General features: G+C 39.9%; 1 protein-coding gene and 2 non-coding genes across 6 annotated transcripts in view; 1 reads left to right on the forward strand and 2 right to left on the reverse strand.

Moving 5' to 3' along the window:
• Positions 1-21,698, reverse strand: part of LOC105560949 (proton-coupled amino acid transporter 4) — a 30,712-nt gene extending 9,014 nt beyond the window's left edge. The window contains exons 1-2 of one of the 4 annotated variants that reach the window (XM_012010486.1): positions 20,924-21,698; positions 2,296-2,381 (exon numbers count right to left, since the gene is read on the reverse strand). In XM_012010486.1, coding sequence (XP_011865876.1) covers positions 2,296-2,381; positions 20,924-20,977 — 140 coding nt within the window. In that variant the 5' untranslated portion in view covers positions 20,978-21,698. Of the gene's footprint in view, positions 1-2,161; positions 2,382-4,316; positions 5,106-20,923 lie in introns of those variants that run through there. The other 3 variants (XM_012010485.1, XM_012010487.1, XM_012010488.1) reach the window with 3 other exon arrangements.
• Trnaa-ggc lies at positions 3,227-3,299 on the reverse strand. Its single transcript has one exon. It is a non-coding gene; the product is annotated as a tRNA-Ala (tRNA).
• Trnaa-ggc lies at positions 3,867-3,939 on the forward strand. The gene has a single exon. It is a non-coding gene; the product is annotated as a tRNA-Ala (tRNA).
• Positions 21,699-24,708: the final 3,010 nt, after the last annotated feature.

A 24,708-nucleotide genomic window follows, 5' to 3' on the forward strand; every position in this document is an offset into this window, starting at 1 on the left:
GTTCTGCGGAATTTATCACATTTGTCGTAACTTCGACGCTTGAAAGTCACAAATGGCTGTGAAGCGACCCCGAGGAGAGCACGAGAATTAAATGGAATTAGAAATCAGTCGGCCTTGGCGAACAATTGACCGTACGGATATTCCGTTTAGTGAAATTAGAACAGCGCGAATCGCGGTATTGAGAATAATGCAGGAAATCCGGGATAAATGCATAAATGTATAAGCACGAAGGTGTCAAAGATCAGCCGACCGCACAATTCGCGCAAACTGCTTGAAGGTCACGGGAATTCGCACGTGCGAGGAGGTGGTTGCGTAAACGGGTTCTGATGAGTGACGAAGGTAAAAACGGCAGCAGAGAGAGGAGTCTCGTCTCTCGAGCGCAAAGGATCCAAAGATTTCGTTACGGCTGCGCCGCTAAATCGGTCGACGAAAGGAGCGAAACGTCCGCGTTTTTATTTCCGCTCTTTCTCGTTTGTTGATTACCAGATTTTACGGCGGAAGAGCAGACAATAGATCTTTTAGGCGTTAAGGAACCGACCATCGTCCCATTTTAAGAATTTTATTGCGCGTAAAAGATGTTCAGAACAATGAATAGTCTTTCTTTCAAAATTCGTGTACCATAAATATACTTATATTACGATAGTAATCTGACACATTAATTAAGTAGAAGCAACCAGTTTGGGCAAAATCCTTTGTATCGCGGCTTTTATTTGCATATCACGACCTTGTGCGTAATACCGAGAGAGAAACCTTTTGACTATTCGTTCGTTGTTTATCTGCCAACTCGAGATAAGATCTTATTATAGACATATCGTTAATGTCCGTCGTCGCTTGTTTATTCATACGATGAGAGAGAAACCTTTTCATTTTATATGTATTATCCGCAAGATGACAGTGATGGAACGATTCGCGGATCGTCGATTCGGCATTAGTTTCAACCTTCAAGATATCGCGTTTTCCTTATTGCGGCAATAATTTAGCGAACCATTTCCGCTTAAAAACGAATTATAATTGAAATTTAGGGGCATATCTTGTGAACGTTAATGACGTTATTATGTACTTTGCGCAAATAGCTGCTAATGGCATCGTTAAGGGAATGCTGGAATGATTCTGCATGTTTTGCACCTTTCGCTCCTAGAGCTGTCCATTTATGAAAAACATTTGTGTAATATACAAATTGTATGGCTTTTGCGTGTAGACCGACAGTGCTCCACTAATCGGACTAAATCAGAAAACAGCATGGTATCGTTGAAATCAAGATCAAAAGTCTATTCACTCGCATAAGTTAGGTAACTTAAAACTTATTCGAGCGAATAAATTTTTTGTCTTCTAAACTTTTGGCTTCTAAACTTAATTTCAAGGATGTAGCTTTTACGTACAGACCGACTAGTTTCCACTAATCGAGTTAAATTAGAGAACAGCATATGGTGTTTTCACGAATTGATTGACAGTTTTAGAGGAAAAATGATGCGAAAAGTGCAGACTCACTCCAGCATCCCCTTAGTAAAAATGACGAAAATAAAGAAGAAACATTTGGGGAAAAATATTATTAACAATGAAAGGGAGATTCAGGTTCAAATCCTGGCTGAGGTAATATTTGTTGCAATAAATTTCTGTCAGTTCCGGTCGAATAATATTACTTATCTATTGTTAATAATGTAAACAGAAAAAGGGGATAATATTAATATTTAAAAAAGATACTTCTTGGACATTTATTGTCGGATTCCACGGATCGATATCTTGAGGGTTGACGAGGCCTCGTGCGTTCTCGATTAAATGAATTTCCCGATTGCACGACGTGAAGGAACATGACACAGTAAGCGGGTACATATCCGTACGCAACACAAACGAGCAACCTCGCAGTCGTCCAAGATTCAGCAGGCGGCCGTCAAGCATCCCTGGTGCCAGCTACGCTACGAATTCTACGTCAGCGATCAGGCGGTATGCATGATTAGTACTAACAATTAGAATAGTTTACAAACAACGGAACAAAAAACAAACAGAAGAGGAGAATGAGTGGATCAATTGAAATATATGACGATAGTAAATATAAAGTACAGCATAAGAAAATGGATTGTAGAGTATACACATTAACGGGGCGGAGGGGGAGAAAAAGACGTAAATGCACAATATATGATCCTCGGGTTTTGTTCTCACTCACGTTTGCTCGAGCATTTGGGTTTGGCAAGAAAGCAATAGTGATGATTGGTCGTGGTAGCAGATAGTGAACGAGCTCAACTATCGATTGAGCCGTTCGTTTGCGTTGATTTCTCTAGCGGAATTTTAGAGACTTACTTGACAAGCACCACGTCTGAGAGCTCTGTTTTCACACCCTGCTTCTTCGGCTCGTATTCCGCTATCATCGGGCGCATTGGCGTTCTCTGCAACAGAACAGAAAGAGGGGACGAGTTAAATTACGAATGAATTACGAGTTGAAACGAATCAATTACCCTCGCAGGTCGGCGCGTTATCGTCCACGATCAGCTCGTCGTCACGAGCTCGTGGTGCGCGGCGCGCCGATTAATCAAGCGGGGTCGAAAGCGGGGTCGCGAAAGCACATCAGCGAACGCGCGTTTAAATGCGCAAGGACGACGATGACGATGACCTGTCGCTCGTAATTGTCTCTTTTGGAGGGGAGCGGATTGGGACAGGTCAGTTTTGCAACCACTGAAATTATTATGCAGTTGCCTCGCATCGTCTGATATACATCAAGCCGCGTACACATTGTTGATCGGCGGTGTTTTGCAGCGCGTGCCAACGCTCTTCCGGATTTACTTCCACAATAATAAATAGGGGTGTGTCATCAGAGAGGTAGGCACTAAGACGCCTAGTGATTTTTGGGCGATAAAAACGAGGAGACCAGGTCAGATTTGGAACCTGGGACCTTCCGCTTGGTGGGAGTTACTCTTCTTACCGAGCTATCCCATCTTTACTCTATTTTACCGAGTAAAGTAGAAATAAATAATGCTAGTAGCGCGAATCCAGAGCAATGCTTGGTATCTCACTCGACTCCATAGTAATAAATAGAAGTGCATCTTGGGCTACGTTCAGAAACACCACCCGAGTACCTCAGCGTATCATTTTATCCTTGTTGCACACCGTATATTAAACAAGGATAGAATGGTACACTGGAGCACTTGGGCAGTGATTCTGAACGCGCCCTTGGGAGAGATAGGCACTAAGAGGTGCCACTTGTTAATTTCTCGGCCCGAAAAATAACGAGCTAGGACTGGACCAGGATTCGAACCCGGGACCTTTCGCTCGCCGGACGAATGCTCTTCCAACTGGACTATCCAGCCCCACACTCGAAACTTTTCACGCTTGCCTACTTTATTGTGCTGACTAAAGTAGGAATAATATACTATGGAGGCCGTGTTTGTTTCGCATTTGCCCGCTCCGAGGACAATCTGTAGTTCAGGTAGGGTAACGGTGGGGAATTTCTTAATTTACTAGAGGAATCTTCGGAGTGTAGCCACTCTGCATCCATACGATGATCTACCAAACCATAGTATAACTAGTACGTCCACTTTCTGTCGGCTCCTTTGATCTTTGCGGCCCCGATCACGTGGCATTTTACCGTACACCCGGGCAAAATCCAGCGACATGTGTATACGTACTTATCAAAGCCACACTACCACATATACAACTTTTCTCTTATTGGTTTGCCCAGAGCAATGTCGGATGCGCAGAAGGGATCGACGCAAAACGAAACAAATGACGGAGTGGACCTACTATAGTTATACTATGTACCAAACCATTGAGTGAGATATTATACCATACATCGTTCTCGAGTCGCGCTGCTAGTATACTATCCCTACTTTATTCAGAAAAATAAAGTAGGTAAGCGAGAAAGCTCTCGAGTGTGAGCATAGATAGCTCAGTTGGAAGAGCATTCGCCTGGCAAGCGAAAGGTCCCAGGTTCGAATCCTGGTCTAATCCTAGCCTGTTATTTTTCTCGCATCCACTATTCCTTAGATATCAATTTTATAATTTAGAAGCTATTTATTTGATGAACACACAACATGGTTATTGAAACAATGGATTGGTTCAAATTATAAGATTATTCGAACTTTGTCAATTGTTGTGAATTCTAAATAATCAAAATTTAAAAAAATTGTAAACTGCTTCATATAATTATAAAATTTAAACTAACTTTTCCGAGTTTGTTGCTGAGGACCAAGTTAGATTGAAAGGTTCGACGTTACATGTATTTACGAATAAAACTGATTTTGAGATCTACTAACATCTTGTATTAGCTCGTGAGTTGGCCGTTAATTTATTCACACAATACTTTTATTCCTCGTTTAGCAAATTACCTTGGATCGTTAACCAACATAATTCGTATAATTTGTATTCACCATGATATGGGGGCGATCATTCGGCGTTACTACCGACAGCGAACTCATCTCCACATCGCGGGAACTGTCGGTGTTCCCCATTTTCGCGTTCTCGCCTTCTCTCTCACCCCTCGAGTATGTGGCGCGTATATTAATCCCGATGAACACTGCCGAGACTTCGCAGAAGGGACGTCATTCGCACCACATGTTATCCATCGACTTTATTTGGAGTTCATGTCAACGTACCCGACCGCTCGCCCTAACAGATCTGCGGTCCAAAGAGCGTGACGGCCACGCGATGAAGGAATAAGGTCAGACCGCGGTTCGTGCGGTACCACTTCGAAAGGGATCTCTTGGCGTCTGGGGAACAATGTTCTTCCGTGGACGATCGCGGTAGCATCATCAATGTTCGGGTCAGCGTTTCACATTCGCGTCCGTTTTCGCTGGTCGAAGAAGCCGCGCGACGAGGCGAGGACGAGAAATCTATCTTGAGGCGCGGCGCGGCGCGGCGTCCGGAGAGAAGCGCGAGGATCGGCGCGCCGACGCGTGTGCAAAACGGGCGTCGCGACGACCGAGTGTCCACGTTATATGCCGACGGACGACAGACTTAAACCGCGTGTCCTCTCTGCGTTCTGGACGCTCTATCCCCGCTCGCGGATAGAGCGTCCGGGGTCCGGGGTCCGCTCTATGTACGGCACCGCGCGCGGCGCAGAAAAGCGCGGTCACCGCTGCCAAATCTCTCGGCGACGCTCGCCGAGGACGGAGCTCTTTATATACCGCGCGGATACGAAAATAGGAAGAGCAAACCGACGCGCGGATCGCGGCTCACGTGAGCTCTCTGCCGGCCATCTGACTGCTAACCAGGTTTAAACAGGATTCCTGTTTGAACGCCGCGACAGATCACGGGGCCGCCGGAATCGTCGTCCACCTCCGCGGTTTGGCTCGCGAGTTAGAGAGTACGCGACGCTCCGCCTCATTGACGATTCAATGCGCGAGGAAAAGTGAAAAACTCGCGGCGCAAATCCGACGTATATGCCAAATATGAGAGGGGCATGAATCGAGATGGAAAAACTACAATTTTCGTATTTTATCTTGCAATTATGTCAAGCTACAAGCTGTACAAGCTTCGTGTCGTTGCATGTCAATATTTTTTAAGCTTTGAAGTGGTCTAAAATATTATACAGGTTGTCTGACGCAAGAGTGCCCTTACGAAAAATGGTGGTAGATTGGGTCAGACTAAGAAGAAAAGTCATGTACCGTTTTACAAAATTCGCAATAGTTGTCAAATAATTGTTTGAAACGTCTGAACGAATGAGCGCGTGAAAAGCGGCAAGGCCGGGCTTGGAAGGCATGCGAGGTGCGGGCGCGAGCGGCGAGTGCGAGCGGCGAGTGCGAGCGGTGGGCGACACGGGACATAAACTCATCGCTCGCTCTTTTTCTCGGGCGCGAAGTTACGTTGCGCGTCGTTCCACCTCTCGCTCACCATTGCTAGATCTGGTATATAAAGCTCTGACATGCCTTTCGAGCCCGGCCTACCGCCCTCTACACGCTCATTGGCGCAAACGTTTCAATAAATTATTCGATAACTATTGCGAATTTTGTAAAATGGTACATGACTTTTCTTCTTAGTCTGACCCAATCTATCACCACTTTTCGTAGGGGTACTCTTATGTCAGACACTCTATGTAATTGTAAGTTTCAAATAAATTTTGTGTAAAATCAATATAGTTTTAATGATAAAATAGGCTAAAAAAAGTTATTTTAAAATGTTACAGATATAATAATTTAAACTTTTATATTATAAAATAAAGTCAATATTTCTTTCTGTAAAATATAAATCCTGTCATTAATACAGGACATATGTAATATGTATTGTGTAAAAATATAATAGGTGCACGCTGTTATATTGTAAATAGTATATGTGTAATATTATAAATAGTAAATGTTCATTTGTAGAGCTGTTCTTTGTGATGATTAATGATCTCAAATATTAAATAATAGAACGGTACATGAAAACATACGATATATTCCTACATGTTTGATAAGAATGTCCTCTTTAGAGGATTTTTTTCTTAAACTAAGAGGAGCGCTTTTGGCGTTTATTTCAGAAGAAAATATATTATAAAAGGAAGTGAAATATTCTTAAGCTTAAGAATACAATTTTTAATTTACACCGAACTCCAGATACTCTGCGGCATTGTCTTCCTCGACTGATATATTTTCCAGATATCGGCGCTCACGTTCCGGAAATAGAATAGATGCATCCTCAGTATAGTTCCACGATTTTCGTCATTTCGCGTTAGGATTATTATGATGATTTAGGCTGGTGGCGATAAAACAAATGCGCGCAAACAGCGCAAACTGAATATCAATTAGAGTAGAGCTGAAAATTTATGTACGTACGTACGTTGGGTCTAAAAATGTCAATGATGTCAATGATGCGATTTACCTATCAGTACAAGCACTGCCGGATTCTAAAAGGGTGATTTTAGAATAAAAATCTCCCCTTCCGAATTAAAAGAATTTCAATACAGTATGCGGGGGGTGTATTTAATGCTAAGTATAGCATTTGAAAATAATTAGAAATCGTTCATCGATTTAAAATACTGTGAATTTGCTGACGACTATGATTCCACTTAGGGGTTAGGCCACCCTGAACGGGTCAAAATCAGTGTCATTTTCGTTACTTTTTTAAAGAAATATAACAAAATATATGCAAAATTCAAAAGTAGGTATGTATTTAACATGTCTTTAAGGTAAAAAAAATATTTTTTGGTTTATTTTTTATGTAAAACAGAGACCAAGATACCGAAACTCCTTTTTCGTTGACGCGCTCAGCGGTGGACAACCTCATGGCTACACCTTTGGACGTAAGACTAACAATTTTTATTATCTAGACACTAGAAACTAGAGAAGTACGTACGAAGTTTTCAAAATATTGATTTTTGTAGAATTGGTAGATGTACGTTAGAGATTAACAGTTTCACCACGATCTTGTCGTTGATCCTCGAGTAAAAGCTAAGCGCAAAATCATAAAGAAAAATAACAATATACAAGTAATATTATACGATTAGACCTGGCAGAAAGTTATCGCGAAAAATAACAGGTCAAGTAATTTTGCTGAAATTCTCTCCCACCATCGATGTCAGATCCGCGTGAGCACGAGTTATTGATCGAGCACATATTTATGTGCTTTTACTCATCTTCATTCCGTACGAATATAGTTTTTTCACACTGCCAAGCGTTAACCGCCGAATACGTCACCATTACGTAAGCAAATATTCTGTATTCGTTGCGTTTAAGCCAATATATGTATAGGGTGTCCCAGGTCCTGCTCGACAACAGGTAACGACAGATTTAAGGGGATCCTAAAGCCGCTGGCGAACTCGATCAGTATCAATAAGATAGGAGACGGAAATCAAAACGTCAATTATCGACATTTTCAATTCCAAGTTCTACTCGGTTCGAGAAATTTATAGCCAATCAATTTGCAACTTTCACGAAAAAGTAGCAATTTTATTAGCTACACATTGCTCAGACCGAGATTTTGGATCGAATTCTAGCATCGTCAACGCCATGGCTTTATTGATAATCTGACAGATGTTTGGCAGCGATCTCTCTAAAAAAAACCTGCAACTATTTCTACACGCCATACTGCTCTTTTTCTCTTCTAGACTTGGACTTCTGGACTTGCGTTTATTAGAAGTAATCTTTTTTCTAGGCTATTAATCTTAGTTCCAATTGTACGATGTTGTTCTTATATGTTGTCCCTAGACTACGCTAGTCTCATTTTGTATATATTTATTGTTGAATTTTTGTATCAAGCAAATATTGTCAAGTGTATTAAAAATTAGTAAAATTTTTTTTTCGTTTTTTATATAAAGTCGATCAACATAGTTTAGATTTTGCTGCGTACTTTAATTCCCTAAAAGAGTTTTGCATTTCTATAAAGCCAATTAAAAGATTACTTCTAACAAAAAACGTCGATAAAACAGACGACTTTAGGATCCCCTTAAGATCGTCTCGAGATCAGAATTCCAATACCGAAATATCGACGCTGTAATAATTTTCGAATAGGAGGCATTTAAAAGTGACCGATCAAATAATTCGGAATCTGTTGTAATTTCGTGTTGCCGTGAGTCAAAGCATGAGTCGGCGATCCGTGTCGCGTAAGCCGCACGTCTACGCGTGCTTATTTCGGGTACTTGGGAAGTGCCGCCGCGAGGCACGAGGTATTATATGCATCCGTAACGGCGCCCACGCGTAACATCCCGACGGTGTGTTCCGGTCACGGTGAACGTCTACAATCCCGACCGTCTCGTTCGGCGACGCACACCCAGCGAACGCGGAGACTGCGGAGAGGCGGCGAGGAGAGACCCGGTTCCCGCCGTTCTTTCCAATTACACGGCTCCGCGTAGGTCGGCCTCGCGCACGAATTCGGCGTCTATTTTTGCCCCACGGCGCCTCGTCGAGGCGAAAACGAAGCGACGCGTAGCGTTCTCCACGCGATGAACCGGGGAGAGATTTCTGCACCGCGCAAACCACATTTTACTACGCAGAAAAAAAGTGTCGGATCAACTTTTCGACATATACTCTAATTAACGCGTTCCTTGTTTTGTATGTACGCAACAATCTACAATCTTCTTAGAAGCATTTAATATTCTTACATTCCAACAATATTACAGTCTTATTTAAATATATAGAAAAATTTGCGTTAAACTTAACAGCTATCACATGTTTCCAACGGTCTACACAATTTTTTGTGTTAATTTATCGTAATATTGATTTGTTAAATAGTGATAGTAATACTATGTTATAATATTTTAACATAAAATCATTGCAAGCCTCAAAATACATAATTTAAAATAAATTTTGTATAAAATCAACATATTTTTAATGGTGAAATCAACCCAAAAAGGTTACCTACATTTTACAGATATAATAATTCCAACTTTTATATTAAAGAAGAAAATCAACTTTCTGCTCAACTCCTCTGCTAATACGGAACATATCTTTTGTGTTTAAAAATAAAAAATAGGTGCGCATTGTATTATTTTTACATTTTCTCAGTTGTTTCAATACTTTAACACTCGAGTTCAATTAACACAGCAACAAAGATAAATGAACACATAAATACGTGAAATATTTAACACAAAAATTTGAACCTTTAAATTGATAATTTTTTTAACAAGAAAATACAAATTTTCCAACTCTTTGCAGTAATTTAAATTTAAAAAATGCTTATTAGCGTTATGGTTCGATAATCGATAATTGATTTAATCATGTGGATTTATTATTTCGACGAGACTGCATTTGAAGCTTAACAAATAATCGACGTGCAATTTGCTGACTTGGACTGCAAAGATCTAATTCGACCGAAAAGGCACTTTTTATATTTACTTGTGGTCTTCATATCGATCAAGTTTCATTTATAGTAACATGATAGTTTGACTTAATCAGTATGCCAATTAAAACATTTAATCTTTCGTAATACAATTATAGACAGATCTTCCTATTTTTACTTTTCTATCATGTGCATCAAGATAAGACTTTGAGAAATAATCGTTTATCGAAAAAATGGGAAGTTAGAAAACGCAATTTTATCAGAAAACGTTAAGATAATATGATAAAAAAAGCGTTGATCATTTTACAATCTTATGAACTGATTGTATTCCTTATCATTGCCAATAGTGTTAAAAGCGATTTCTTGATTTCCATCTTGTGGCGGATATTCCTGCGATTTTGAAGCACATGACGTTCTGTTAATGAATGAAACGCAATCCTATCTAATCGCGCGATTAGCGGAAACCGCGGAACGTAATCGCGGACGTAGGGTGGTCTAATCAACGGTGGAAAGAAGGAAGGGATAAAAGCGATATCGGAATGGGGGAGCCGAGCGGCCGAGGCCTTGAAGGCTAATCGCGCACGGTCGTTGTGTCATTAGCGTCCAAATATGCATAAACGACTCCAACGAGCAAACACCGGCGCGAGATAACGCACAGCTAAATTCGTGACAGTCGTTAAATGTATACTGATATTGAGCAACCGTGCAAATTGCCGTCTGTCGTCGTATTACTTTTCCGGGTATTGTTTTACGTGCGCAAATAATAAACAGCACGAAGTATAGACAGCTTTTGCGCCGTTTATATAGAGATGAAACTCGTTCATTTTGATATTCTTGATGATCGCGAGGGATTGGCACTGTTAAATTTACTCAGTACAAATATCTAGTACAATTATTATAGAGATATTAAACTTCTCACGTTTTGTAAGGCGATATCTATAAAAATAGATCTCTGTTTATATACTTATATATTTTTGTTAACACTCTATTTATACTTGTTTAATCACTTACTTTACTTTTTTACTTGTTTTTTATTTCTTATAGGTAATGTCCTATTTATCAATTTGTTAAGAATTGCTATTTATAATTTTTAATTCATGCATAGTGGCTTTGGATTAGTTTCCAGTAGTATTTGTGACTTAATGTGTTTGTGTTAATATAATTTACATTATTTTACTTATATTAGCTTAACCGACTTTAACTGCATTGCATTAAATTAATTTATCGATTTCTATTTTTAATTAAAATTCTCCTTGCAATATCGTAAACCCGCCAGTCTTGCATAATGCATGTTGGAAGAGAAGAATGTGTCTAAGAAATTTTTTTTAATAATACATTCTGGACAACAGATAATTAAATCTACTCCTGCGAATCAAGAAGATTATTGATATCATTGCGGGAAGATAGACGGACATTTTATGGCTTAATAATGCAAATCATCGAAGGAATACTAAAAGCCATAATAGAAACAACGTGACTAGTAGTTGTTTTGAAGTGGCAAAATTCATAGACATCGTCTGTTGATTCCACTATGAATTGCTTGCACTTGGAGTGAGGTCTGTTTAGTGGAAAATTCATTGCTAGATCGTGTAACCGTTGCGAAATATCTGTGATTGAATTTGGACGTTGAAAACCTGCTATCTCGTATTAGAATGCTATCTCATAATAGAGGACTTTCCTCTATTACTAATAATTCCGTGTACATGAGTGTTCACAAAATGAATTAATTATTTAAAGCTTTATACCGAAAATATAGCCATAAATACACTCAATAAATACGTGATAATATACTAAATTTATTAAACGCTTTATTAAACGTTTATTAAACACAGTTAATGTAAAAGTCGGTATAAATGTGGTTTAATCATACCATTTTATACTTTGCACTTAATATACCATGTGTTTATTGGATAAACACTCGTCACGCAAGATTGAAATTGATATGTTTAACGGACCTCTAGCGTTCAACGATGAAAGTCTAGACTGACGGAACGTGACAACGCGATTTCGTTAGAGTTTAGACGATTTAGATTGCCGCTAATGCCCGTCTGCCGATTGAGTTACTTGCCGAAGGAAAAAAGTTCAATCGGTTCAAGCGTCAATAAAAACGGTTGTGTCTAAATATAAACTCGTCTCTAACGAGCGAGTCCCGAATTGCAAATCGGCGCAATGGGCTCTCTATTGAACGAAATTGCGGCGTATTAGAGGTCGCGGCTTTTGCGTTCCTTTCGGCACAAAGCATGTGACTTCAATGCCACAATAACGGCGAATTGCGAGACCTAGTCAGTGAATGTGTGATTGCCGCTCTCTCAATCCATCGCCCCGCGTCATTTATATACAGATATATGAATATATACGTATATATATATATATCTGTATACAGGGTGTTATGTAATACCCGCCTCACCTCTTATTTATGGATGGAGCAGACCAGACTGTTGTGAGTCGAAAAGTCCTGTATCATTTTGCAATTTTCGCAATAGCTAACGAGTTATTAATTATTAAAAATCGCTGTCTTAGCCCGGTCTACCGCCCAATTCAAGCGCGTGGCGAGATGCTGCCGTCCCGCGATCGGCGTTGCTAGACGCGCGGGGAGTTGTTTGTTATACGTAGCCCTTGCCGTGTGTCGTAAACAATTCCCCGTGCACCAAGCAACGCCGATCGCGGGACGGCCGTTAAGATAGCGACTTTTAATAATTAATAACTCGTTAATTATTGCAAATATTGCAAAATGGTACAGGACTTTTCGACTCAGTACAATTCACTCTATCCGTAAATAAGAGGTGAGACGGGCATTACATAACATCCTGTATAAATGATATACAGATATACATATATGTGGTAGATGTGTGTGTGTGTGTGTGTGTGTGTGCACTCTAATGCGAATCAGCTAGCTGTCAGTGACGGCGGCGGCGAAATAACGAATTGACAAATCTGACGGCAACGTCACATCCTCATCTCGACAAACGGTGCGTTAGGCACGACTGCACCCGCGTGGGAGTCTCGCACTCTCGTTCGCGCCGCTGCCCCTGAATTATGCGTGCATGTGTTACACAGCAGTGCTTCTCAAATTCGCACGCGAGAAAGAAATTCGGATTCTTTCGGAGTTTTATTTATAGGAATGAGGAATTCCGTTCTTTCGTGCAAAATAACGTTCAGTTTGCCTATTTATGTATCTGACATTTTTGTAATGTTCCTAATTATCAATTAACCGTACACGGAGCAAATTTTCTTTTAAAATTTATCCTGATTATGTGATCGTGGGATAACGCGACACTTCGAAGAATTTTATGAGTTTTTTTGAATTTTTACCATGCGTTTTACTAATAAAATTTCAAAAAACTCACAAAGTTCTTCAAAATGCCGTGTCGTCCCACAATCACATGATTTTCAGGATAAACTTTAAGAGAAAATTCTTTCCGTGCATTGAGCCGTCAAAAAAGGGATGTTATAAGGATGTTTTCATTCCCTTATGTTGAGATAATCAAGATAATTTAGTCTTCTATGTATCATGAAATGTGCTTGATAGAATAGATTTTCAAAATCTATTGTATGTAGAAAGAAATCCTTTTTAATTTAAGAATTAATTTTAATCGACTATTGTAAGACTTGTGTTTTCATTGAAGATGTAGATCATATGTAAATTGTATTGCATATTCATTTAGCAAAAAGAAAGCTCCCGTGTGCATCGAGCGGTCATATATGTATGTACGAGAAGGAGTTAATTTTATTTTTTGATGTGAAATATACATAAAAAATAGCTACTTGAACGACTAAAAGCTTCAAAATCATTTTTGACGAATTAAATTTCACTAAGGACCGTTTTTAATTATAATTTTATTTCAATTAAAAGCAGATGGTACACGTGCATAAAACTTTCGAAATAGCTTCAAAAGATAAGAGATCACTCAACGAGCGAGGAATATCTTATTAATAAAAAATATGTAGGGAACAGGCTGTCGTACAGTTGTCGTACAAGCGTAACGCAACGCACACGTGCGTAACGCGTGTATATATCGTTGAATTAGCTGTGTAACAGCCTAACAGCATTGACCTTCTTAATCCGGTTGCGTGGTCTGGCCAAATCGCGACCCGGATGAATCAAATTCGTGCAATTATGCCTTGTCACCGGAGACGATGAAGTGGTGGAGACATGGGAGGAGCAATAAGAGATAAGAGATGTCGCCGATAATTTAAACACGATTTTATGCACTCGAGGGCGAGTAATTCGCGGTATAAGTTCTTATCTCTGTCATCTTTTTTTGCCATTATCCGCTCTTCACGTTCCTACGTCGCTCGGATGACTAATCTCGGGCCTCGGCTGGCCTGGTCCTTATATAACAACCAACCGTGAAAAGGCTGTGCCCAGCTTGCGTCTTCGTCGCGAACATGCGCGGCGGGCTCTCCTCCACCAGCGATTTGTACAGATTATTCTTGCCTCATCTCGCGTCTCGGAAGGACGCCCAGTTTTACGGGGACACCCGGTATAGCGTCTCGAGACGACTCGCGTGACTTCTATTCCTCGCGGACCACTGAACTCCGACTCAAGCTCAGCAACCGGCCGCGTGTTCTCGCCGCTCGATGACCGATACGTGCACCGCTCACATGAGAAACTTAATAATTGCGAGCGCGAAATAGATGAATTCATATTAATACGCTGACGCGTGAATCGCGTCTACTCGGAAGTCACGGTACTGTTCTGTAGTTATATAATTTGTGCGCTCTCAGCAGAGAGTCGTGTGCTGAAATTATAAGTGCACGACTACGTAAGTGAGATAATGGGCGTATTTAGCGCACGTAATGATGACGTTCTTTCATAAAAAAAAATTTTCCATTGTAAATTTATCGTTACGGAATAATATGTCATATTAAGAGGATCCCTCAACCATCTTTTTTACCGACACTGTCAAATATAGTTTTCGCGCCTGTAATTCTTTTTTTGGCGCTTTTATGCACAAAGTAATACTAGGGTAAGTTGCGTACCGCATAGCAGAACATTTTCATCACTTACACTCATTGTCAGTTCAGAAGTCTACACAGAGAGAAAAAAATAGTTGCAGTTACCACAATCTCACTATAATTTATAGTCATTTTTTGACCCAACCATATTTTTTATAAATCTTCCAACTACGTAAGTTATGGTTGACCTAACAATGTATTATAGTTCTCATAGACACAATATTGGTCCATGCAACTTATGATATGCCATGGTAAGGTGTACTATGAATATTGCAATAACAACCACAAGTAAAATTTCAAATAACTATATGTAATAGTAATAATCGTATTTATATTGAAAGTAATACAATACATTGCGTTCACTACGTTCATTGGTTAAATCACTTTGCACTCATAAAGAATAGTACAAGATAGCATCTTTCAAAGAAAAGATAAGTAATCTTATACGAATGTGTAAACTTATCCGTATTTATAACACCCTAAGCGGTTTTTTACTTACGAGAGAGTCTTGTACCGCGCGTCCCTCTAGTGAAGACCTTCCGAACCACTTTTGTTTACCATGCGAATAGTAAAGTGGATGATAGAAAGTATAGTTAAATTTACTATTGTTGTACTTGCACCTACTATATAAAACTAGTTAATTTAGTTACTATTCATCATCTTAATATTTTACCAGAATAATGGTTAAAAGCTTCATAAATAATAGTAAAATTTTTATGCTGGTTGGCATCACTATGACTATGTGGTTGTTATTACTAATATTATAGTGATAATTACTATAAAAATGATATTCCTGACTATAATTATTTTACTATGCAATTATAGTCGCAAATACTACGTACTTTTCTCTCTGTGTAATAAAAAAAGAAATTGGTATTTAAAAGTTTGAGGTTAGCTAACCTTAATCATTTATAAAATGATATTTTTAATTGCTCTTCGTTTTTTATATAAAGTCCTGACTGTCCCTGAATTTGTCTTTATGCGTACCTTCATCGTGTGGAAGAATGTTACAATTTTATAAAGCCAATTTAAAATCTAGCACGAACTACGAATTGAAAATTTCAAATACCAATTTCTTTTTTATTAGACTTCTGAATTGAGCGTTTAAGTATGAAAACGTTCTGCTATGCAGTCCGCAGCTTATCCCGGTAGGTATTATTTTGTGCATAAAAGCCAATAAAAAGAATTACAAGCGCAATACTATATTTGACTGTGTCGGTAAAAAAGATGGCCGAGAGATCCTCTGAAATGCAATGATCCCGTAGAATTGCGATCGTGTTCATAGCGAAATTCTGACAATAAACTTTTAATGTAAATACGATTGAGTATAATATAAAATAACATTTACAGCATGAATAAATGTTTACACTCTTCTTCAATCTTTCTTGTTATAAGTAGCGTACACCAAGAGGTATTTATCAAGAAACAAATGTGAGATTTTTATAATATTTTAATGACTATTTATTTACTATATGTTTATTTTAAAATTAATACATAAAGTTTTATTAATAAGCGCATATAAAATATTTTGCACTGTTGTGTCAGCAATTAACTTTGAATTGTTTTGGATTATTACTTCAACAATAGAAAATTGTCCACAATTTTCAACAATATGTTTACTCTTTTTATTTATATAAGTAAAATCTATTGTTTGGGCTGTTTTTTATACCACATGTAAACTTATTGATCCTGCGTTGAATATGTCTGAAATATCAAGATTAAGATTTTATGAAAGATTGAAATGATTTATGAATGGAAATTTAATTTGATCATATTTCTAGTTCGCAATCTCAACTAACTCATCATTACGATTTTTAATCGCGTAACAGTAAATGTGAAACTCTCGCTCGAAAATATAATTTCTAATTACGCAAAAAGGAATAAATTGACAATTTCTGAGTTTTCGAATCCGTTGCATAACGGTACCGCGGAGCATGTGTGTGTTTAATAAAGCCAATTGTCAGAAATCAACTGTGCGTTATTAGAAGACAATTGCCTTACGTTTAATTCGACGCTGCAAATTGGCAGAATTGCGCCTTAAACTGTGGTTGTTCCGCAAGCGGAAGTTCAAGTGTGCGAAAAGTCGAGCTAACTGAAGTGTTCCATTAAGCTTTAACGAGGAGAAAAAAGCTGTGCTCAGTGCAAAGAAGTGGGTGCCTCCGCAGTCAAGGTCACGCCTTGATGCCCGCCCAGAGCCCGACATAACGTCTCCTCGCGGTGACGGAAATTAGCGGCGCCCATGTTCACGACGGTCGCCTTTGAGGGGGAAAAAAGGTGGCGAAAAAGGTCGGCGTCGGGCGGCCGATTGAAAGCATCGAGATCGCCAAACAGCTGAAGAACATGGGGCGTACCAGACCCGCTGGAATAGCGGCGGAACCGATAAACGGGACCAGTAAGAGGGGATGGCGAAGCGTAGTAGGGAGAGAACGGAAGGAAGAAGGGGAAGCGACATGAATGAGAAGGAGAGAGAGAGGAGAAAAAAGAGAAACAGGGAAAGATAGGAAGAGGAAAGGTGTCAGTTGAGGAAATTTCCATGACGTAGCTGTGCCGCCGCCGTGCCACTTGCCATTGTCGCTAGACATGTCGCGAAGCGACTGACCGAGCGAGCTAAACGATTTTGGAGAGGAGGGAGACCGTGCGATTTAAAACTAGTTTTGATTACGAAAGAAAGATGGCCCACCTTTTTGGCGATTTTCGACGTCGGGTGCGGCGAGGGGGGAGAGATACGAATAAGGAGCCCCAGAGAGATGAAGACTTGAGAGGACCGTAGAAAGGTTTTATACGTGAACGTCGGTTTTTACGAAATCCTTTTGCCGCAGAGGAACCTCTCATTGAAAACGGAGGATTCTTAAGACTCGATCCGGCCGTGTGACTACTTATCGTGATATAGAATGCAAAATTTTAGGTAGCGATTTGTTAGATTTGCACAAACGACATGCTACTTCTCTATCAATTTCATTGTAAGCAAAGTTACTGATCTGAGTTTTTTTTTTAAACGAAGGTCGAAAGATCTCTGTCTATATGAAGAAACCAGATTGAGACCATCTTAATATCTGTAAAAAATTTTGAATAGTAATCTAGATTTAAATTTTATTTAACAAATACAACGAATTTCAAAACTAAAGTACAGAAGCATATGTAGGTGCTACTGTCATGAAATCAATACAAAGCTGAACGCCACAAATGATTCAACATTCCGGTCTGGATATGTCAAAAATTCGCGATAATTTTCAATTAAAAAAATTTACCCTATCTACAAAATCGGAGAAGAAATTAAGAAACAGTGATGCATAATTTCTGTTCGTTATCCGGATAACGAGAACAAAAGTTAAAGCTTCCTTCTCTGGTTAAATTTAATCCGCGAGACGGCTGTTGTGTGCAGACGGTTTGTTCACCGCGTGGCATCGATCGCCGATACAAAGTCAACGCACGGCCAGTGAGTCTCGAGGAAAACCACCTTCGTCGTCAATCGATCGGGGTCACTACAGAAACTAGACGTTCGAACAGACGATAAAGAGCAGCGTTTATTCATCCTGAATTGAAACGAGCGAAATAGAAGGAAAAGAGAACGTCGCGTTCAGTTTTGCTGAGAAATTTTTTTTAATATAGATTGGAAGACACGATTCTAAGGAAGCGTTATCTTTGTTACATCAAAATCGTCACATTTAAAAATAAGTGGCGTTCAGAGAAGCTCCACCATGTGCTGGCGTGTAATCGTGGGGAACCAAACATTATTGAAATATTCTCGCGAATAGCCGCGTTGCGCGATACGAAGGTCGGTCGAAAATACACTTTTGCGCCGCGACCGACTTTGCGCGCGTTTAAAAACGCAAGGCGAAAGAAAAAATTTTTCCGAGAAAATCATTTGTTCTAAAGTCATACGCACGAGACCGAGCCCGCGGGCATTTCTGGAGTGTATTATGCGTTATCGCACGATTTACTCGTAAGTTGTCGCGGGTTTCGCGGTGGTGGGGGAACATCCGGCGCGCTTATCGTATCGCGATAATGGTGCGCGACTCGATGTAAAGTTACCGAAAAGAAAAAGAAAACAAGCAATCCGAATTACAGAGCCGAAAATTCTCGATGAGACGAACAGATAAGCGGCAACGAGGCGCGCGTTTTAGTTCCGAAACAATTCGCGGTAATGAGTGACACGTCGCGTGTCGCACGCGCATTCTGCGTGGTACGTGACGTAAATTCAAGGAGAATGACCGCGATAATGATTTCTCGAGGAATGGCAGTTCTTTTATCGAGCATTACATTTCGCGATGACTCAGAAGGATGACTATATAAAATAGCGGAGTCTACGATTAATCGTTATCGTCAAGCACCGGATCAACGTTGCATTACGTAGCTCGCGAGAATATCTTCTTATCTCGATGTTAACCAAGTCATCGATTTACCTACATTGCATAACGTGGAAAAGACGGAGTTTGCATTACCGCGCTTATGATAAGGTGACAAATGATAACGTTAGAATCGCCCCAGAATGCCATTAGTGTCGTAACAGCCTTGAAGCAGTTTTGACTTTCAAATAGAGAAATAGCCACCGCGGGAAGTTCTAACTTCTTTCAGTTTAATACAAAGTCTGTTTCAAGATGGTGATTAATTGCGATGCACATATAATTAATTGGGATGTATTTATAAATGCGACACATAGTGACGTGTGTGTGTGTGTGTACGCGATAGCGAGGGGGAGCGAGAAAACTCGCAAACCCTCGAAGTATATAGTTTAAATCGTAGATTTAAGTTTAGACTAAGTTGAAAAAAAGGTAAAAGGTAAAGTGTAGAGATTGTAACCCTGAGGGGAACACAATAAAGAGTATTATTATTATAATAAATGTGATACATTTAGTATCACATTTTACCTTCCCAAATTAAATTTATATTATAAGAAAGCATTTGGAAGCAATCTCGCAAAAGTTACTCCGTAAATTCGTAACGATTAAACGCGCCGCCGTTAGTTCTCGTAAAAGCGAGTGCGGCGTGAAGAAAAGGAATGCGAAACAATCGCGGGAATACAATATGCCCGCCGACGATTCGCGCAAATGTGCCCATCCAATTACACAATTGCCGTCCGCGCGTATGCAGAATGTGCGTAATCGTCCGTGACGTCCCGATGGCGTATCTTCGTAATGAAACGCATTAATCAAATCCTCCCGTGTGACTCGTTCTTAGAAATTGTAAGTGGCGCACGAATTTAAACGCTCGTTCCCCCTTTGACCGCGCGTATCTATTTCGACTCGAGTAGAAGAACTGTACGAAAGTGTAGGCGCACAAGTAGGCTGGATAGACTTACAATTAGTGCCGAGATCGCACGCGCGAACATCGGTGACGTGGATTGTGTAAAGCCTGTGTTACGCTACTCCGGTCGAGTTCTACATTTTTAAAGCTAGACGCTTCAATTACACTTGCAATTTCTGACCAATCGTAACATTCCGTAACTGAAGCCGTAACCTGTAGTGTAATAAGGACTTTACGCGCGACTGCGCCATGTGGCGATCGCGATAAGAAACGCGTGCGTGTCAATGCCGTAAAATATCTAATTGTAAGCCCTCCGCGTTGTCTCACGTAATTAGCAATTAAAAATCAACTTTTGCGCGCGATTTAACGGAGCCTGATCGCAGATCCGAGAAAGGATCGTAGGATCGCGGGGACATAAAAGCGTACTCTTTTCAAAGACACCGTTCGGACACTTATTTAAGTGTCGTTTATTGAGAACGACGGTAAAAAAAAATGTATTCTGTTTAGATGCAATTGCTCGCCCCGAATGTTCATGTAGATGACATTTAAAGTGCTTTACGAGGTATTTAAACTTCTTTTCAAAGGGAAATAAATTTTCGGGAATACAGCATATTTAAAAGTGCAGTCTGCCCGCGCTGCTATCTTCGCTCTTGAAATCAATAAACCCAATACGTCGCGATACGCGGTATCTCGATACTTTGATAGCAAACCGTAAATTTTTGCTCGTAGAATTGGTCGGTCGCGTGGCGCTTATTAATAATGAATTCGCTTGCTTGCACCAGTGCGCGCCGAATGTACACGAAGTCTTGTTTCCAGTCTCAATTCTTATATTTAAAGATCACCTTAAATACCTCTTGCAATATTTCTTATCCAGAAACATGGCCGGTGCAACGTTTACACGGATCATTTTTTTAAATAAATACTCTTTCAACATGTATTTAAGACAAAGTTAAATATAAGAACTGACTGTAAACAAGCGTTAGTGTGCACTCAGAGATCAGAGATAAGTTATTCGACAATTCGTTTAGTAAGCACTCACCTGAAATCTGCCGCCGTGCACCGGTACTCCGAGACTCCTCGTACTGTGTGACATTTTCGAATTTGTATCGGGCGCGTTCCGCTCGCTCGGCTCAGAAGTGTCTAGCCTCGAGTATGCAAACAGACGTACATAAATATGCGTATATAGCTGTATATACTTATGTATATACGATTCCTTCCGCTCTTTCTCTTTTTTTCCTCCGTCCGATGCGGCGTCGAGATGAAGAAAGTAGAAACGCAAATTCGTTTCGAAATTCGAGCCCCACTGCCAATAGGGGGAGGTCAGCGCCGCTCTGCGTATTCCCGTGTGTGAGTACAGCACACACGTGTATGTGAATTCGCGCGATTGGTCGAGGGAGATTGGTACCGCGTGCGTTTACTTGTGCGCGGATGGTCGTCTGCGGCAGGTCTCGCGGGCGCGCGACAAATGAATGGCAAGAGGGCTCGGTCTCCCGGACGAGCGCGGATGTCGCACTGATCCTTCGTTCTCTTTTCACGTCAACTTCCCTGCGGTGGGTTCCGTGAGATCGGTATACGTTGCATGGAAGTCGCCCCGCGGTGGGAGCGGCGGAGGGTGGGGGCAGGCACTTTGCGAATACGAAGGAGAGGAGGGGGAGAAATCGGCGAGGTTGCGTCGGAGAAGAGCGTTGGGGAGGGAATTCCTAGAGCCCGAATTTCTGGAAAGAAAACGACCCGAGTCTCGTCTAAATCGGGGACACGGCGAGTGGTATTGGTCGAGAGCGGAAATTTCCGATTTCAATTTTATGTTTCGAAAAATGGAGGTACGACGCACCAGTGGATCGCGATCGGCGAAGAAACTCGCACGAGAATGACGGTGCGCGATACGGAAAGCCGCGCGTCGCGGTTTCTCCGGCTCTCCCACTCTCACGAACCGCGTACCCTCTTCGTCCCTTTCGACAGTTCGCCCCACCCTCGGGCGAGAACGCTCACAGCGACCTTCTCGTTCGACTAGATCGCTCCCCTCCTCGTCAAGACTTCTAACTCCATTGCATCCCTCCGTAATAGGCCTTTAACGGCAGCTCTATAGCGTATTTTTGTCAGCTTTGTCATGTTTATCGTTTGTCACTTTCTTGGACATTTTACATAAAAGTCAAGCCAATATATAAAAAATATATACACACGGAAAGAACGGCTACCGTTAAAACGACTAAAATAAAAATGTTGCACAAATTATTGGGGCACCTACATTGTTTTTGTACGCTATAGCAAACGCATATAGTTGCCTACGCACTTTCCCCGTAGTTGAGTCCGTGTGGTTAGATACCCTCATATATGAGACTTGTTTTCTATTGCTGCACTGGTGAACTAGTGCTGTAAGCGAGAATGAGAAAAAATATACTTGTCTTACTCCAATTTATTGTACTAGTTCACCAGTGCAGCAATAGAAAACAAGCCTGCGGTTGCTTCTACCAAAGGATTATTGCCACTCATTGTCGCGACGCGGCGACCGTACCACACTCTCACTATAGTTTATAGTCATTTTAGGAGCTAACCACATTTTTATAGTTTTTCCAACTACGTAAGTTATGGCTGACCTAACAATGTATTATAGTTCTCATAGACACAATATTGGTCCACGCAACTTATGATATGGTTGTCATAAACCAAAACGAGCTTTTAATTTGGTATTAGAAAATATATCCAAATACTATAATTAAATTATATAATTCTTGATTGGATGGCGCTTATACTTGGCGTCTTTTTTTACCTTTTTTAAAAAAGTTTATTTTTAAGGTGATATTAAAATTACACAAACGTAGCACACTCATATTTTCGACCACTTATTTAAAGTTGCATTTATTGAAAATTAAAGAATGACGCTCGCTTCCCCGAATCTGTAATGATGCAGTAAAAAAAAACGAAAACTGAAGCGATTTTCGTGGCGGTAAACTGATATTACGTTTACGATTTCGCTAATATCGCAGGTAACGCGAAACTCGCTTGGCGCCTCGCGTAGTTCTGCGTCGCATTAAAGGTCTCAACTCCTCTCGTTGCGCCTATGTTAAATTATAATCTCGAGCATTGTATTTTTCTCCCGTGTTGCATATCGAAAGAAATTAGCCTTTCCGCGCGTCACTCATTTAACAAATCGATAAAATATGAAATAAACACTTCTTTCTTTATTAATGAACATATAATTATCATATAATTATCATGTTAAATTGCAAAATGACCTCAGTAAAATTTCTACGAATATTAATGTACAACTGGGAAGAGGAAGTCCTCAATACATTTCATAAGTCTGTCGCATGTGATACACAAAACAATCGTGAATTTCGAGAAAACTGTATAAAACTAATTTTTTTTTATATAATTTGTTTCATTGTCATAGCTCAATATAAATGCAATTCGTGGGCTCAATTAGGCTTAAGGATGTCTTATACAAACGTAGCAAAAGTAACTGAAATTCGACTTTGACGAATATATGCTCTCCTATATAATTTGGACAATAAAGATTGCGAAGAATCTTATTATTTATTCATATAAGCTAGAGTTCAGAAATATATTTTTAATTTTTCCATCCGTTTTAATCATTTGAATCAACACGGTCACACTTTTTCCGTAACCTCACGGGTGCAAATTAAAATTCTTACAACACCAGCGATTGCTTCAAACGACTCCGGATTTTTTAATAAGTCTCTTTAAAATAGAATTTCTATATGCCAAATATATTTAATATATTACATATATTTTTACCTACATGTAAAAATATATTTTTTTCCATTGGGGGTTATTCTGCGTTTTCCTATTCGATTGCAAATTATACTCTACATGTTCTCTTTAGCAATTTACACAACACATTTGCGTCAAGATCGAAGAATTTTTTTCTTAACTTCCTTTCCCATTATAGAATTATATAACAAAATCCTGTCAGAGATTACAGATTGTTTTAAGTGGCTTTATAAGGCGACTTAAGAGGCAAAAACTATGCAATCGATAACAAACGACTTCTCGGGAAATTTGATCTGAAATAACATACGGCCGGCTATTCTTATCGATTGGTTTGCGTTGCAAAGCAGTCGGCATTGTAACTGTGATGAGTAGCAAAATAATTTTTTGTGTATAGTAATGACGGTAATGACTATCAACGAATATTTCCATAAGATTTCATCCCACAGCTAGAAATGACGTCAGTTTGACGTTAATGAGTCGATGACTAATCGTTGTCAATACTAATTGCAATCTTTCTCTTATCTTTCCTTATTTTATTATAATTGTTTTTATATACTTAATTGTACACGTAATTCCAAAGTTACTCCACGTATAATTGTCAGTAGGAAGCAAAATTTTTTCCTTTGACAGGAAAAAACCAATCGCAGGCGTTTCACTCGAGAATGGTTACGTCAGGAGGTCATCGTGTCCATCGCTATTGTGTTTTTGAGTTTTTTTTCTAGTATTGCTTCTGGAGCGCGAAAGGCCAAGAAGTTTCACGCTCAAAACATGTTATCATTTTCTTTATAAAACAGAGGGGAGATGTGTCGTCTAATTGAGTGAAGATACAAGTAAAACAATTGCATAAAGGTATCTTGAACGCATGAAGTATCTCGACGCGTCTGAATATCCGTCATTTAATCCCAGTAAGCAAAATGTTGATGATACGTCGTTTATTCGTCAGCAGTTTCGAGCAAAATGTTGCAGCTGACATCGGTTATATTTGCGCTAAGCTTATACCCACATAGCACTGACGTAACAAGGATATCCTTATGAAGTTACAGATATCTCAGAGATATCTGAGAGATATGTTATACAAATGTCTCAGAGATA

The sequence above is a fragment of the Vollenhovia emeryi genome, unplaced genomic scaffold (genome assembly GCF_000949405.1).
Source record: "Vollenhovia emeryi isolate VEMERY1.0 unplaced genomic scaffold, V.emery_V1.0 DF939216.1, whole genome shotgun sequence".
NCBI lineage: Eukaryota > Metazoa > Arthropoda > Insecta > Hymenoptera > Formicidae > Vollenhovia > Vollenhovia emeryi.